Here is a 15,622-nt window from a genome sequence, read left to right as displayed (position 1 = left end):
TAAAATGAATATGTAATTTTGTTATATACTGCCAGATTCCTTTCCATGGGCCTGAACAGTTTTGAATTCCCTTCAGTGATGCTTGATCCTATACAACTTTATCATCAGAACATGTGAATGAGCTTTGATTTGTTCTGTGGAGAGGTGGAAAAATCTGATAAGTTAGAGTTGGCATGCCAGTATCATTTCAATTTAATTTTTCTTATCATAAATGAAATTAAGCATCCTTTTATGTTCACATGTCATTTCATTTTCTCTTCTGTAAACTGGTCACCAGATATCTTTTTTTTTCTTTGATTTCCCTCGCCTCCTAGATTTTTAGGTCTTTGTATATTAGCCCTTTATTTAAGTTGCAAACACTTTCTCCCAGTTTGCAATTTGTCTTTTAACTTTGCATTAAAAAAAAAAAAAAAAAACTGTAGCCAATTTTTAAATCTTTCCTTCTAGTGCTTCTGGTTTTTGAGTCACACACAGGAAGATTTCTCCCTCCACCCCGGGGTATAACCATGCTTTATTCTATCACTTCTATGACTTCATTTTTTCATACGCAGATCTTGACATATATGGAATTTTTTCTGGTATATAAGACAAGGATCTAATTTTATTTTAACTCCTAAATTATGAAGATGGAATATTACTTCAATCCTTTATGACCTGCATGTCTATTTTTCCTCAGGAATATTCTTCCAGAACAAATTTGCAATGCTGAAGAAGATGATGATTCAAATCTACAACATCTTCATCTTGAAAACAACTACATTAAAACAAGAGAAATACCATCCTATGCATTTTCATGCATAAGATCATATTCAAGTATTGTTCTTAAACCACAAAATATCAAATAATTTCGAGTTTTTCTTTGTCATTTGTAAATCATACTCATATATTTGTTTTAGTAGCATTTTCCTAAATAAGAGATATAATGTCATATTAAAGTGTCATTATGCTAGTCAACCTGATTCACCAATGCACAGGACAACCAAACATATATCTACAAGGTTTAGTCTTTTAACAGTTTTAGTGAAACTTTCAGTTTCACACTCTAGAAAGAAGCCATCTTGTTGCAAACTTTTCTCACAAGAATAGGATGTTGTGTGCTGCTGAAGTAGACTGAGAGAAATCTGAAACTAAATATGACCTTTACAACAGACCACAGAATTTCTATTAGCTAAGAACTCCCTAAGTCTTTTAAAAAAGTATATATGCTATGGTTCAAGCCCAGGAAGTGGATAGCTGGAAAAAATAATAGGTAGAATTTATGAACTAATGTTCTGTTTATTATTCTGTTAAAGCAAAACTTTATTAATTTTCTATAAGTAATTAAGACCCTCTAATACAATTATTGATATAAATAAACTTAATCATTGGCTTAGCTTTAGTTCCTATTAATTACATGAATAGAATTAAAATATAATTACTATAAAGTTAATTTCCTGATCTTGAGAACTATACTATGGTTAAATATGTGCTTATTAACATTAGGGAAAGCTGGGAGAAGGGTATATGTGAATTCTGTATGATTTTTTAATTTCTCTGTAAGTCTAAAAAGTTTAACAGTATTTTAAGATCACCCACCTCATGCGAAGAGTTGACTCATTGGAAAAGACTCTGATGCTGGGAGGGATTGGGGGCAGGAGGAGGAGGGGACGACAGAGGATGAGATGGCTGGATGGCATCACTGACTCAATGGATGTGAGTCTCAGTGAACTCCGGGAGTTGGTGATGGACAGGGAAGCCTGGCGTGCTGCGATTCATGGGGTCGCAAAGAGTCGGACAGGACTGAGCGACTGATCTGATCTGATCTGAAGATCACCCTCAGGATTATTTGCTCAAGATCAAAAGATTTATGGAAAGCAGTGGAGTTTGCTTAAAATATAAGTTAACTACCCTTGACTAAACCTTGTAAATATAAACCTAATGCATACATTTAAAAAACTTTTGCTCCTCTGGTCATTGTTAACATCTCTTGTCTTTGTCCTAATTTGCTCAAATGTATCTTTTTACTCAATACAACATAAAGCTATTAGTATTCATTATGTAGTAGATCCTAACAAAATCATATCATGTATTAAAATTTTCATTATATAATGACATCTTATCTTTATTTCTAAAATAATATTTAAAAGACACATATAGAAACCATGTTGATTTTTCTTGTTACTCTCAGTTTTGTACCTTGGAAAAACACCAGATTAGGTGTTTTTAATTAATTAAAACACTAGATTAATTTCTAGTCTTGGCCCCATTGGGCAGATTACTCTAATTTTTCAAACTTTAGTTATTTAATCTTTTAATAGTTCTCCCACAGTTCTCAGAGCCTTTCAGCCCCACTTCACAGGGCTGTTATGAGAACCAGAGAAGAATAAAAAGTATTTGAGAAGTGTGATATGCATAGTGAGTACACTTAATATTGCCAACCTTTCATATAAAATTGACAGTAAACAGCATATTCAGTCAAAGTTCATTATTACCCGGGCAGCTTTCAAGATGTAGAAGTTTGATTTATCCCATTTAAGATAATGTTATTTCTAAGCTCTCTTTCTTAACATATAGGCTTTTGAGATCACAAAATGAACAAGAATAATAATATGATACAAAATGTTAGAATCGAGCATCAAAGGCTTAAACCAGGTGGCTAAGAAGAGAAATAAAATCTTATGGAACAAAAAGTTCAGATTTATAACCAATTTGGGTATGTAGAAGCATTACTAATTTAAATTGGCCAAGTTGAATGAAAGAGACAAATAATAAGATACAGGTATCTGTTTATCTTAACAAGAACCCTTGTGCTGTTTGAATATAAATGCATCAATGTAAATGATTTAAAGAAACTTAAAAAATAAAAAATTACTGTTAGAGGGGACTCAAACCAAATAAAGTGAGTCAAAAGAATTAGCATCCTAGACAATAGAGATGAATACTGAAGCATTCTTGCATTAATTTGTCATTATGATTTTAATCAGCTGTGTCCCAGATGCTGTTTTAGAGAGAAAGGGATCAAGAGATCAGATGAGGTCTCTGCTCTCTGGGAATGTGTGGTGTTTTAGAGGCAATAAGCAGGAAATCAAACAGACAATCAAATCAACAAGTCAAGTATGATGAAATCAGCACAAAGGGTGGTGATGTAATAAAGTATGTTGGGGTCCCAAAGCCCCTGTGCCTAGGCCTAGGGGTATTCCCAGATTGTGGGTCTCTAGAGTGTGCAAATAACAAAAGTTGCAATAAGACATTGCAACCCCCAGGAGGCTTGGAGTAACACTAGACCCAGGCATGCACTGAGACTCTACTGTGCACTGAGAATTGGGAGAAGAATCTCTAGAAAGGTGAAAAATCAGAATGACTGATGGAAGCTTTGTTCTTAAGTTGGAAGATGCTTTTATATCTACTGATTATATAATTTAAAATATAAAATATATCTAGCACTGAAGTTGTTTGCTTTGAAACTTCATAATGCTCTGGATAGAAGCTTTAATTTCATTTTAGAAAAGTGATAAATGTCCATATAGCAAACACTGTTCATGATATATAATGTTTATATAATGTGTAACAAAGAGGTGTTCTGTTTGGCTTCAGAAGTATACTGTAATTACTAACACAGATGTACACTAAGGAAATCCTGGCCCAGTCATGGTCTGAAAATATTTAATAGTGTGTCATCTTTGCACATATGTACAGGAAATACTAACTATATTTTCAATTTTGAGATTTGGCTTTGTAGATTAAGGTATTTTGTAAAAAGCATTAAAGATATGATGTGGTTAAAGAAACTTATAGCCTAGAATTATAAGGAAGTAATTATACCAAGAATCAGGACATCTGGGTACCCATCTTGGTCTCCAGTAATTATGCAGTCATTTTACTTTTCTGAGATCACTTGATTCAATTACAAAATAGCATTCTTGGAACACATCAATGGTTTTCAAGCATGGCTCATCAGGAGTTCATGGTGCCCTGGGGAGGAAGCGTCCTTTAGAGAGGAAGTACACAGAGTCTGTGTACTCCCTTCAGACAAAACAGCTCTGCTACCATCAGAAAGGGTTAGCTGACACTGTTCCTGTCTGCCTCCCCAGCTCCCCTTATTTCTTGAAACCAATAGACAAGGTACTATATAAATCACACATCAAGTTCTAAAAGTCATAAAGAACATTCAGCCAAAGTCCCTGGTCCTTATCCTCTCCTCAGCTCCTCCTATACTTTCAGAGAACTTCACTGGAGAGCTTTGGCCTGAAGAAACATTTCTCAGTTACAAGGATTACAGCTGCCTGAACAGAGCCAACCTCTGGATATGCCGGGACAAGGAAGCTTAGTAGCTGTGTCTGTTCCTTTGGACCTCCAGTGTCATAGTGGGGATCAGCCCTGAGCACCTCTGCCACAACCAAAGACTGCTGACCTCTGACCTAAAACACCCTGAAAGGCAGTTAGCGTGAGTGCATGTTCTATAGGATGGGGACAACATGGCAATGCTGCCACACACAGAGATTGGGATCACATCTTTGTCTCTGCCAGACTGTGTGACTCCTTGTGGAGCAGGCAGGTTAGAATGCCCACAGCACCCTAAGGGTGGATGTGTGGCATTTGGGAACAACAGGGAATATGTGACTGAGCCTGGACTTAACATGCATCTGCTGAATGCAGTCCCGAAAGTGGAAAGTCTGGACACCTGAGAGTGGGTAGGCGCACCCATAAATCTGGCGGGTGCTGCCAACAAGATTGAGTAGATACAACACTGTCTCCTTGGGCTTTTATTGTCAAGTGACTCTACATACATCCCTCAGGAGTTGGCCTTGAGAGGTTAAAGTTAACTATTCCTAGGGATGACTTCTTCTATTAACATGGAAAACACCACCCACAACACGAGTTGAAATGTGCCTCTATCCCACATTGACACCACTAAGAGCAGAAAGGATGATCACCTCATTCACACAGAAGAATGTGATTATTCCAATAACTGTTCAAACTGTGTAGTCAAAACCTTTAAGTTCACTGGAAAGTGTTAATAAACTATAATACTTGTTTCAAGATATTTTTAGATTTGGTATGTGGAAATTTAGCCACAGATGATGGGTATATAGCTAAATTAGGATAAAATCCCAAATTTTTACTGGTGCCACAGTGTGCTACAGGCAAAAATGGTTTCCCTGAGTTGACAAATTTAGATCAGGAGTAACAAAGAAGTCTGTGGTATATATGGTATAGGAAATAACTAGCACTGAGTTGGGGGAGAAAAGATCCCTAGGCTTAAACTGGGGCTTGAAATTTGAATCAGTTGAGGGGGAAGGAATAACTGACTGAAACAAAGAGGCATGAGCCAAGCATAGTTGAGGTTCACCAGGGGAGGCGAGACCATACAGGAAATAAGAGGCTTGGGGTGGCCTGGAAGGCCCATAAGAGGAGACCATACTTATTGCAATGAGAAATATAGGACACCACCAAAAACCTCTGAAGAGAGGTGCATGGAAGTAATGAAGGGAAAAGAGCCACCACTCTGATAATCTAGAAACAGAATAAGAGGGACCCACTCAGTATAGGCGACAGGAGGAACAAGCAAAAACAGGGATAGGTACAACAGAGACTTTGAAAGAAGAAAAAAAACCCCCACATTCTCATTGCTGTAGATTAAGTCTGAAGGCAAGCTTGCCATATTTGCCATCTTCTGAGGGGCTCGATCTCAGGAGGACACTATGAACCATCAAAAACTGAGAATATGCATGCATGCATGGTAAGTTGCTTCAGTTGTGTCCAACTCTTTGTGACCCTACGGACTGTAGCCGCCTGGCTCCTCTGTCCATGGGATTCTCCAGACAAGAATATTGGAATGTCTTGCCTTGCACTCCTCCAGGGGATCTTCCTGACCCAGGGATTGAACCTGTGTCTCCTGCATCATAAGCAGATTCTTTACCACTGAGCCACTGGGAAGTCCAATAGAGAATATATTAAGAATAAAATGAACTGATAGAAGGGAGGGGACATGTGCATACCTATGGCTGATTATGTTGATGTATGGCAGAAACCAATTCAAAATTGTAAAGCAATTATCCTCCAAATAAAAATAAATAAATTTTAAAAAATGAACTGATTGATTGTAAAAAGGAAGAGAAGAAAAGAAAAAACAAAAGGGAAGTAGTGATCTACCATGCAAGGGATACAAAGAAAAAAAGAAAAGGGATAGTGATCTACCAGACAAGAGATACAAAGAAGAGAAAAGCAGATAAAAAGGAGAACTGCTCTGAGTCTCAGTGATGCTGCTGAGAAACTTAGAGAAAGAGACAGTTTGGGTGAGAATATGCTGAAGTTTGGAGGTGTCATCATGGAATTTAGGCAGGAGGATGGGAATGCACTCAGCTGGAGGGGAATCCAAAGGAAAGGTTACAATGAGGGGTGGATGAAGAGAAGGGCAGGAGAAGAACCCTAATGGGTACCAACTTTCAATTTCAAGGGGAATAAGTTTACTATATGGCTGCATCTGACTTGAGCCATATGATCTGACCTCAAGGAGCTTCCAAGGCACAAAGCAAGCTGTGCCTAGAAGCCCAGCTCTTCAGCAAGTGCCTCCTCCCTTCGGTACTTGGCATCTGTTCCGCCAACCTCCTGACAGACAGGTCTGGTTTTATGAGTTAGGTCTGCATTGATTATTTATTTGCATTATAGGATGTTGTACAGTAGATTGGTAGACGGTATACCATGTTTTCCTAAAAGATTGTAAAACTTAAAATAAGAGACAATTCATTTCTTAAATCCCTATATTCTGTGTATAGAGTAGGTACTAATATAATTGTTGATCCCTCAGTCTAAACGATCAGCTCATGAGTTGTCCAAAGTTGACATTAATACTATCCCTAAACAAAACAAAGAGAAATGTGCAAAATTTAAGGATTTTTAAAGGAAAAGTGATAAAGATTTATATACGGTCATATGATTAGTAAGGAATAACTTCTCTTATTAATATTTTCTGACATAGACATTATAAGGCAGAGTATATTTTATAAAAAAATAAGTCATGCTTTGACAACTGATTGTTTTCCATAACAGCAACACTGACAATGTTTTCCAAAGCCATCATTTAAACAACATGAATTACTAGGTTCATAGATGCTGACATAAAAGAATAAAATACTCAAGTTCTGCTGTTTAAGTGAAACCTCAAAGGACTGGGTAAACCCTCTATGATATCTATTTCACCTCTTTCCCTTATTTAGAAAACAGAAAGTGTCCTCATAGGAGAAGTATTTACAAATTGGTAATGACTGAATTATTCATTTGTCCATAGTTGAATATGAATTCAACTTAAAATTCAAAAACATTAAAAGCATTTTGGGGTTGCAAAGAGTTGCACACGACTGAGCAAGTAACACACACACACATATGTATGAAAATAGATGTTTCTGGCCAACTCTAACCTATACCAGATGATTCCAGGGGGCTTTAAACCCTAGAAGTCTATGAAAAATGAAGTCCATCTCTTGCAATGAAAAAACAAGAATGAGTATCTTGGGTCTGAAACTGGAATCCTTTTTAGCTGTGGACATGATCAAGTTACTTAGACTCTGATTTCCAGTTTCCTTGCCCATGAAATTGAGGAGAATATCTGCCTACCAAGGTGTCTGTGAAGGTTAAATAAGGTGATGTCCACAAGAGTACTGAGCACAGGGTGGACGTCAGATGACTATCCATTCCCTCAAGGATAGGTGCTGGGAAACCAGAAGGTAGGAAAGTTCAGTGACTTATTCAAGGCTGCCAAGTCTTATAATATGGTAGATATTAATAATTTAAGGAAATGATTCCTTAGATTGTGATATATACTGGAAAAAGGAATGGGCCCATTACAGTAGAGCAGGGTCAGACACTGCTCTCTGTAGAGGGCTGGGCTCACGTGGGACGCTGCAGCCGCGTCAGGAGCTCTCTTGAGCTTGGTGGCCTTTGTGCTGTGTCACTGTATGCTCACATCCATTGCACAGAATAGAATGAAACCCGCTTAGAACATGTTATAAATGCAGTGTGAAACCAGAACTCGAAGAAGCTAAACCATTTATTGTCATAGATATGGGAGTAGATTAGAAGCAGATTTTAAAAAATCCTGATTATAGGAAAGAAAAGTAATTTTGACTTATAGGTGTGATTCACTATAATAACATAAAACCAAAAAAAAAAAAAAGAGAGAGAGAGAGAAACTGTATTTAAAATAGCCAAATGAGAAGACTACCTGATCAATAAACCTGTCCTGCAGATGGGTTTCTACCATAGAGATAATCCGCAAGTGGGTCTACAGGGATATAGTAAGAGTCTGCGTGTAAGCCTTGGCCAGGTGCGGCATGCTCTGGGCAGATGGTTCTGGGGTGTTTAAGTATTTACTATTCTTGTGAACATCAGCTCTGATTAAACCTACTGCAACAGACCCAGAAGCATTGGTGAAAGACTTTTAGAGGAACTACAATCTATGTAAATAGTGTAGTTATGTGTTAGTGTACATTTCATCCTATAATGTCTTAAACAACACTTTGGCATATTATAACATATTACTTACATGCCTTTGCTTCAACATGCTGAACAGGAAGAGTTGAAACTATAAGTCACATTGAAATTTGGTCTGTCACACACTGTTATTGGCAAAGAGGTGAATATTTCTAATTAGATCAACAGAGCTTAGTGATTACACAACTAAAGAATAAATGGCATGATTATTTCTTCTTTGACATTATGTTTCCTTTTCTACAAGAAAACGGATTAAAAAAACTTACAGTCTAGCGTATTTTTCCCTTTGCACAAAATGTGAAGAATGTGAATCCACACAAGGGAAAGTAGACTGTATTAAAAATAACATGTGATTGCACTAAACACATATTAGTTTGGAAAAGAAAAGGAATACATCATGTTACTAGAATGTCATGGTGTGTTTCTAAGTAACAGAATCTTGTGGTCAAATAAACTTACATTAAACTAACAGCTTAATGTAAGATACAAGAAAATCTTTTTATAAATTGGAAACTGCTGAAAGTTCATTTGCTTTACGTAAGTTGAGAATTACATTCACAATTACCAAATTTATATATGAACTGCCTGAAATATTAATAGTGTGTGATACTCAGAATAAACAATGCATTGAAAACTGTAAATCTATTCTAGGTCAGTAGTTTTAAACTATTTGAAGAATGGACCTACCCTTTGAAGATATGATCGAAGCTCTGATGGCTCTTCAATGCAGAAAAATATACAAACACTTCGCATGTATCAACAGACTCATAAAACCCACCCTACATGTAGAATAAGACCTTAATTAACTTAAATTTTTCATGTAAATATTTTATTGCAGTTAAGGATAAATCAGAGTTAAACTTAATTTAAGGCAACTTATTTACCACAACTTATTCCCTTATTTCCCACAAATATTTAGCCTTTATTCCCCATTTAGCAATATTTTTAATGGTCATAGAAAAGTTGAAAGAATACAATGAACATCTATATATTTTCAGCTATATTCACCAATGAATATTTTGTCATCTTCATTCTATCTTTGTCACTCTTTCCACATTCATGTCTATACATATATATGTATTTGTGGGGTACAGGGGCTGGACCATTTGAATGTAAGTTGCAGATATAACATGTTGCCCCAGTGCTTCAATACGAATCTCCTAAGAACAAGGACATTTTCTTACATAACCATGAAACAATGACCACATTCTCTCACATTGTCAAACCCCAGAAATTTAATATTGATTCAGGATCAACATCCTGTCCATATTCAGAGTTCCCCAACTGTCCCAACTATGTCCAAATCGCTGTGTGTAGTGCAGATCTAATGGCTCAAGATCCAATCAGAGTTCGCTTGCCTTAGTCTCTGGCAATCTAGAGCAGCAGCTGTCACTCTACGTTTTTCACTCCTTCACTTTATGAAGGGATTCTAAGCCAGCTGCCGTGTAGAATGTCCCCTAATATACATTTGTCTCATTGTTTAGATTTAGGCAGAATACTTTTGGCAAGAATTCCACATAGTTGATATCATGTACTTCCTTTTGTATCACATCAAGAAGCACAAAATGTTGGGCTGGCCTGTAATTGGTGATGCTGAGACATTTGGTTAAGGTGGTACCTTCATCTCCTTGTAATTAAGAAATATCCTACAAAGTAAGACTTTAGGTCTGTGTGAATATCATGCCATCCAATAACTTTTCATTTAGTGGCTTTTAGCTCCTATTGAAGTTCTTTGCCGAAATCAGTGACTACATTATAAGTTTCACAGTGGTGATTTTCTAATTCTATGGCTCCTCTGTACTCATTAGTTGGCATTCCTCTACAGAAGAAGCTGTGACCCTTTTGACCCTCTTTCCTTGTTACAATAAAAAGGACTTTGCATTTGATGTGTTATAATCCACTGCCACCCTTATTCTATGAGGTTCACAAAGAGTCAGACATGACTGAGCGACTGAACTGAATTGAACTGAACTCAAACTATGCCTTTACCCAAGCTTCTATGTACTGTTCACAAGTCCGCAGTAATCTCTGTGTGCTTTTGTGCCTGCTGGTATGATGTTTCAGGCATACCTTACAAATTCCCTGGTCCTGATCTGTTACTTGACATTTTTCTCAGGAGCCTTGCTCGTCCTAATGAAAAGTGGACCTTAGCAACACAGATTTGGAAGTTAGATGCACTCACTGTTTTCCAGTCTTCTCAGAGGAAAGTGGTAGAAAATTTATTTAAAAGAAAACCATTACTTATACTCATTCCTGAAAGCAAACTGACCTATGAAGCATTATCTGAAAATATTTGATACCCACATTTTTATAAATCCAACTCAATTCATTTAAAATGACTATTTATGGCATTAATTCATTTTTAGAGGAAAACATTAAACAGGATGATGGCAGTAGCTCAACTTGCAGGAAGTAGAAGTGAGTCCTTATAGCACTGGGTATAGAAGAATGGTAGGTGAGAGCCAGGGACCGGAAACCAATCTGAAGAAGACCATCACCGAGAGCTCACCCATTTGCTGGAATGACACAGAAATTCAGTGCAGTCTTTTCCAAATTGAACTTTTAAAATATGGTAAATCTGGCCTTTGATGTAAGTTTCCTGTTTTTTAAAAATAATACATGCTCTAAACAAACCACAGCTGTGGGCTCAAAACTGCCCATGGGTCATGACCTACTGTATAAAGTCAATTCATTATAAACTACAGAGCCTAATTCACCATGAGAGATGCTTGAACATTCAAAACAGCCCATGAAGTCATATCAAACCCAAGAATTCACTTCTTTCAGAAGTCTTTGGGAATACCTACTATATACAGAAATGGAATGGACCTAACAGAAGCAGAAGATATTAAGAAGAGGTGGCAAGAATACACAGAAGAACTATACAAAAGAGATCTTCACGACCCAGATAACCACCACGGTGTGATCATCTAGCTAGAGCCAGACATCCTGGAATGTGAAGTCAAGTGGGCCTTAGGAAGCATCACTATGAACAAAGCTAGTGGAGGTGATGGAATTCCAGTTGAGCTATTTCAAATCCTAAAAGATGATGCTGTGAAAGTGTCGCACTCAAAATGCCAGCAAATTTGGAAAAGTCAGCAGTGGCCACAGGACTGGAAAAGGTCAGTTTTCATTCCAATTCCTAAGAAAGGAAGTGCCAAAGAATGTTCAAACTAACACACAATTACACTGATCTCACACGCTAGTAAAGTAATGCTCAAAACTCTCCAAGCCAGACTTCAACAGTATGTGAACCATGAACTTCCAGATGTTCAAGCTGGATTTGGAAAAGACAGAGGAACCAGATCAAATTGCCAACATCCGCTGGATCATTGAAAAAACAAGAGAACTCCAGAAAAACATCTATTTCTGCTTTATTGACTAAGCCAAAGCCTTTGACTGTGTAGACCACAACAAACTGTGGAAAATCCTGAAAGAGATGGGAATACCAGACCACCTGACCTGCCTCCTGAGAAATCTGTATGCAGGTCAAGAAGCAACAGTTAGAATAGGACATGAACAACAGACTGGTTCCAAATTGGGAAAGGGGTACGTCATGGCTGTATATTGTCACCCTGCTTATTTCACTTATATGCAGAGTTCATCATGAGAAATGCCAGGCTGGATGAAACATAAGCTGGAATCAAGATTGCCAGGAGAAATATCAATAACCTCAGCTACACCACCCTTATGGCAGAAAGCAAAGAAGAACTAAAGAGCCTCTTGATGAAAGTGAAAGAGGAGAATGAAAAAGCTGGCTTAAAACTCAACATTCAGAAAACTAAGATCATGGCATCCGGTCCCATCACTTCATGGCAAATAGATATGGAAACAGTGAGAGACTTTAGTTTTTTGGGCTCCCAAATGACTGTAGATGGTGACTGCAGCCATGAAATTAAAAGATGCTTGCTTCTTGGAAGGAAAGCTATGACCAATCTATACAGCATACTAAAAAGCAGAGACATTACTTTGCCAACAAAGGTCCATCTAGACAAAGCTATGGTTTTTCCAGTAGTCATGTATGGATGTGAGAGCTGGACCATAAAAAAGGTGGAGCACCGAAGAACTGATGCTTTTGAAATGTGGTGTTGGAGAAGACTCTTGAGAGTCACTTGGACTGAAAGGAGATCCAACCAGTCCAAGGAAATCAGTCCTGAATACTCATTGGAAGGATCAATCCTGAAGTTGAAACTCCAATATTTTGGCCCCCTGATGAGAAGAACTGACTCACTGGAGAAGACCCTGTTGCTGGGAAAGATTGAAGGCAGGAGGAGAAGGGGATGACAGAGGATGAGATGGTTTGATGGCATCACCGACACAATGGACATGAGCTTGAGAAAGCTCCGGGAGTTGGTGATGGACAGGGCAGCCTGGCATGCTGTAGTCCATGGGGTGGAAAAGAGTTTGACACAACTGAGCGACTGAACTGAATAGAGCTATATACAAACTTGGTTATGCACAAATAAAATACATTATTTACATCTTAGTGTTTGATGGTCTAGAACATTCTTAAAGTAGGTATTTACAAGGCACATCCTCTCACATTCCTCAGGGCTTCCCTGACAATCCTCCACCCCATTTTGCCTTTTTTCCCCGAGTTTAACACCATTCTTTGAATAAATGGATGACCAAAATCTTCCTTGTGATTACTACTATAAGAGACTGTTACACAATCCATTAAAATGTACTTAATGTAAAGGTCCGTCTAGTTAAGGCTATGGTTTTTCCAATAGTCATGTATGATGTAAGAGTTGGACTATAAAGGAAGCTGAGCACAGAATTGATGCTTTTGAACTATGGTGTTGGAGAAGATTCTTGAGAGTCCCTTGGACTGCAAGGAGATCCAACCAGTCCATCCTAAAGGAGATCAGTCCTGGGTGTTCATTGGAAGGACTGATGTTGAAGCTGAAACTCCAATATTTTGGCCACGTGATGCAAAGAGCTGACTCATTTGAAAAGATCCTGATGTTGGGTAAGACTGAAAGCAGGAAGAGACGGGGAAAACAGAGGATGAGATGGCTGGATGGCATCACCGACTCGATGGACATGGGTTTGGGTAAACTCCGGGAGTTGGTGACGGACAGGGAGGCCTGGCGTGCTGCGGTTCATGGGGTTGCAAAGAGTCGGACACGACTGAATGACTGAACTGAACTGAACTGAACTAATGTAAACAGAGGAGGAGACACAAGAGATCAGCTGACAAACATCATAAAACTCATTAATTCTAGTGATACTCAAGCTCAGGAAGGTGTCTCATGTGGCCACAATCAGCCCTACTCCTCACCCTTTGGAGTCTTAATTTTCATAAAATGATTTTTAAGGTCCTTTCCAGTACCCCAATCTGGAGAAGGGCATGCTACCCACTTCAATATTCTTGCCTGGAGAATCCCATGGACAGAGGAGTCTGGTGGGCTACAGTCCAAAGGGTCGCAAAGAGTCGGCACGACTGAAGCAACTGAATATACACATATACACACATGCAACCAATGCTTCTTTTCCTAAAATGTAAGTCAAGCGAGTAGTGCTTTTCTAATTTTGAAACTTATCTTGTTTACAAGATAATAATGTGCAGATTATTCACGATTCCTAAAGACTATAAATAGTAATGCTAATTCTCCAATATTTAGACCAAGACAAATTTAGATAAGGCAAAACCCAAACAGTAAAAAACAGACATGTAGAAAAGAAATAGGTCCCCTTCAGAGGACCCTCATAGGAACCAAGAATGGAAGAAATTCTCCTCACAATACTTTAGGGAAGAGGAAGTAAACTGATGTGTCTAGAATGACAATGTGCAAAGGTGTGGAGAAAAAACTCCCGTTTATATCCAAACGGTGTGTCTGTGCATGCTGGGCTGTCTGTGTAGTTGTGAGGTAAATCTTCCCACTGGCAGCTCCAAGACTATGGCGAGGGGTTGTGGGCCCTGGGCTGTACTGCTAGTCACAGTGTCAGCAGAATAGGGTGAATAAGCCAAAAAGACCACTCACTTTTTGGCATTATACTTCAAGGCCTATTTCTTTGCCTAAGCCTCTGACTAAAGATCACATCATGTTGGAGGAAGACAAGCTCAGGGCTCACAAGTGGGGAGAGGAGAGAGGCTACAACATATCTTTAGAAAAACAATCTCACATGACGTGCCTCCCAGTTCTCTAGATAAGGTGGCAGAGCCCAGCTTAGAAGGGTGGTGGTGGGGCAGACGCCATGACTAAGAGGAGAGGTGAGGTGAGGAAAGGGCGGAAGAGTAACACGGGAGAGGGGCCCTGTGTGCACAGAGGCAAAGGGAGAGGGTGGGAAGCACATGTTCCCTGGCAATGAGAGGCTGCCACTCGGCCCCAGTCAAGTGTCACCATGCAATGTCATTATGTCTTTAAAAGAATGTACCTAATTAAAAAGATTTTATTGCTAAAAATGCTAACCGTCATCTGAGCCATCAGTAAAGTGTAGTAACAGCAAAGACCACTGACTGTAGGTCATCATAAGAAATATAACAACGGAAAAGTTTGCAGTATTGCAAAAATTACCAAAATGTGACAGAGACATGAAGTGAGCAAATGATATTGGAAACTATTGGCCAATAGTTTCGCTTGACACAGGGTTGCCTCAAACCTTCAGTTCGTGAAAAAACACAAAGAAAACACTAGATCTATGAAATGCAATGAAGTGAAGCACAAGAAGGTATGCTTATAATGAGAATAAGCAAACTATTGCTAACCACAATGACCCTGATGGATCTCTAAAACATAACACTGGATGAAGAAATCCAGGCTCAAAAGAGAATGCAATGTATGACCCATATACATGGAACGTTCAGGGAACTACAGTGTTGGAAGTCAGGCAGCGGCCTCCTCTGAAGACAGAGTGATTTGGAAGAGGGGTCTGGGAGTGCTGGAATTTCTTGATTAGGTGTTTGTGAAAACTAATTGAGCTGTACCAGTATGATGTTTATTTTTCTGGAATCTAAACTTTACCTCCAGTTAAAATTAAAAAAACAAAACATTGTGAAGGACACAGATTTCTGCCCAAGGAGCTTCCCATTTATGGTCGCTGCTTTGATGGAACTCAGGTTAATAAAATCCAGTTCAACCTTTACAATGTCCCAATTCATCAAGATAACAGACAAATGTTTTGAACTAAATATAACTGAATAAATATG

The 15,622-nt window shown here is 38.4% G+C and overlaps 2 protein-coding genes across 10 annotated transcripts in view; one reads left to right on the top strand and one right to left on the bottom strand.

Annotated features, from left to right (window-relative positions):
• Positions 1-2,088, top strand: part of ECM2 (extracellular matrix protein 2) — a 41,261-nt gene extending 39,173 nt beyond the window's left edge. For all 4 annotated transcript variants that reach the window (XM_086315598.1, XM_086315597.1, XM_086315596.1 and 1 more), the window contains exon 10: positions 677-2,088. In XM_086315598.1, coding sequence (XP_086171724.1) covers positions 677-845 — 169 coding nt within the window. In that variant the 3' untranslated portion in view covers positions 846-2,088. The remainder of the gene's footprint in view (positions 1-676) is intronic.
• Positions 1-15,622, bottom strand: part of CENPP (centromere protein P) — a 237,025-nt gene that overhangs the window by 77,253 nt on the left and 144,150 nt on the right. Inside the window, exon 6 of one of the 6 annotated variants that reach the window (XM_086315607.1) lies at positions 9,282-10,985. The exons of the other annotated variants lie outside the window; for them this stretch is intronic. Within the exon in view, the coding sequence (XP_086171733.1) occupies positions 10,896-10,985 (90 nt within the window). The 3' untranslated portion in view covers positions 9,282-10,895. Of the gene's footprint in view, positions 1-9,281; positions 10,986-15,622 lie in introns of those variants that run through there. 6 annotated transcript variants of the gene reach the window in all.

This window comes from Bos grunniens, chromosome 8 (assembly GCF_055505025.1).
Source record: "Bos grunniens cultivar Pamir isolate PY7600 chromosome 8, Bosgru_T2T1.0, whole genome shotgun sequence".
Lineage (NCBI taxonomy): Eukaryota > Metazoa > Chordata > Mammalia > Artiodactyla > Bovidae > Bos > Bos grunniens.
The sequence above is the reverse complement of the archived record's forward strand: the minus strand, read 5'-3'. Positions and strand labels throughout refer to the sequence as shown.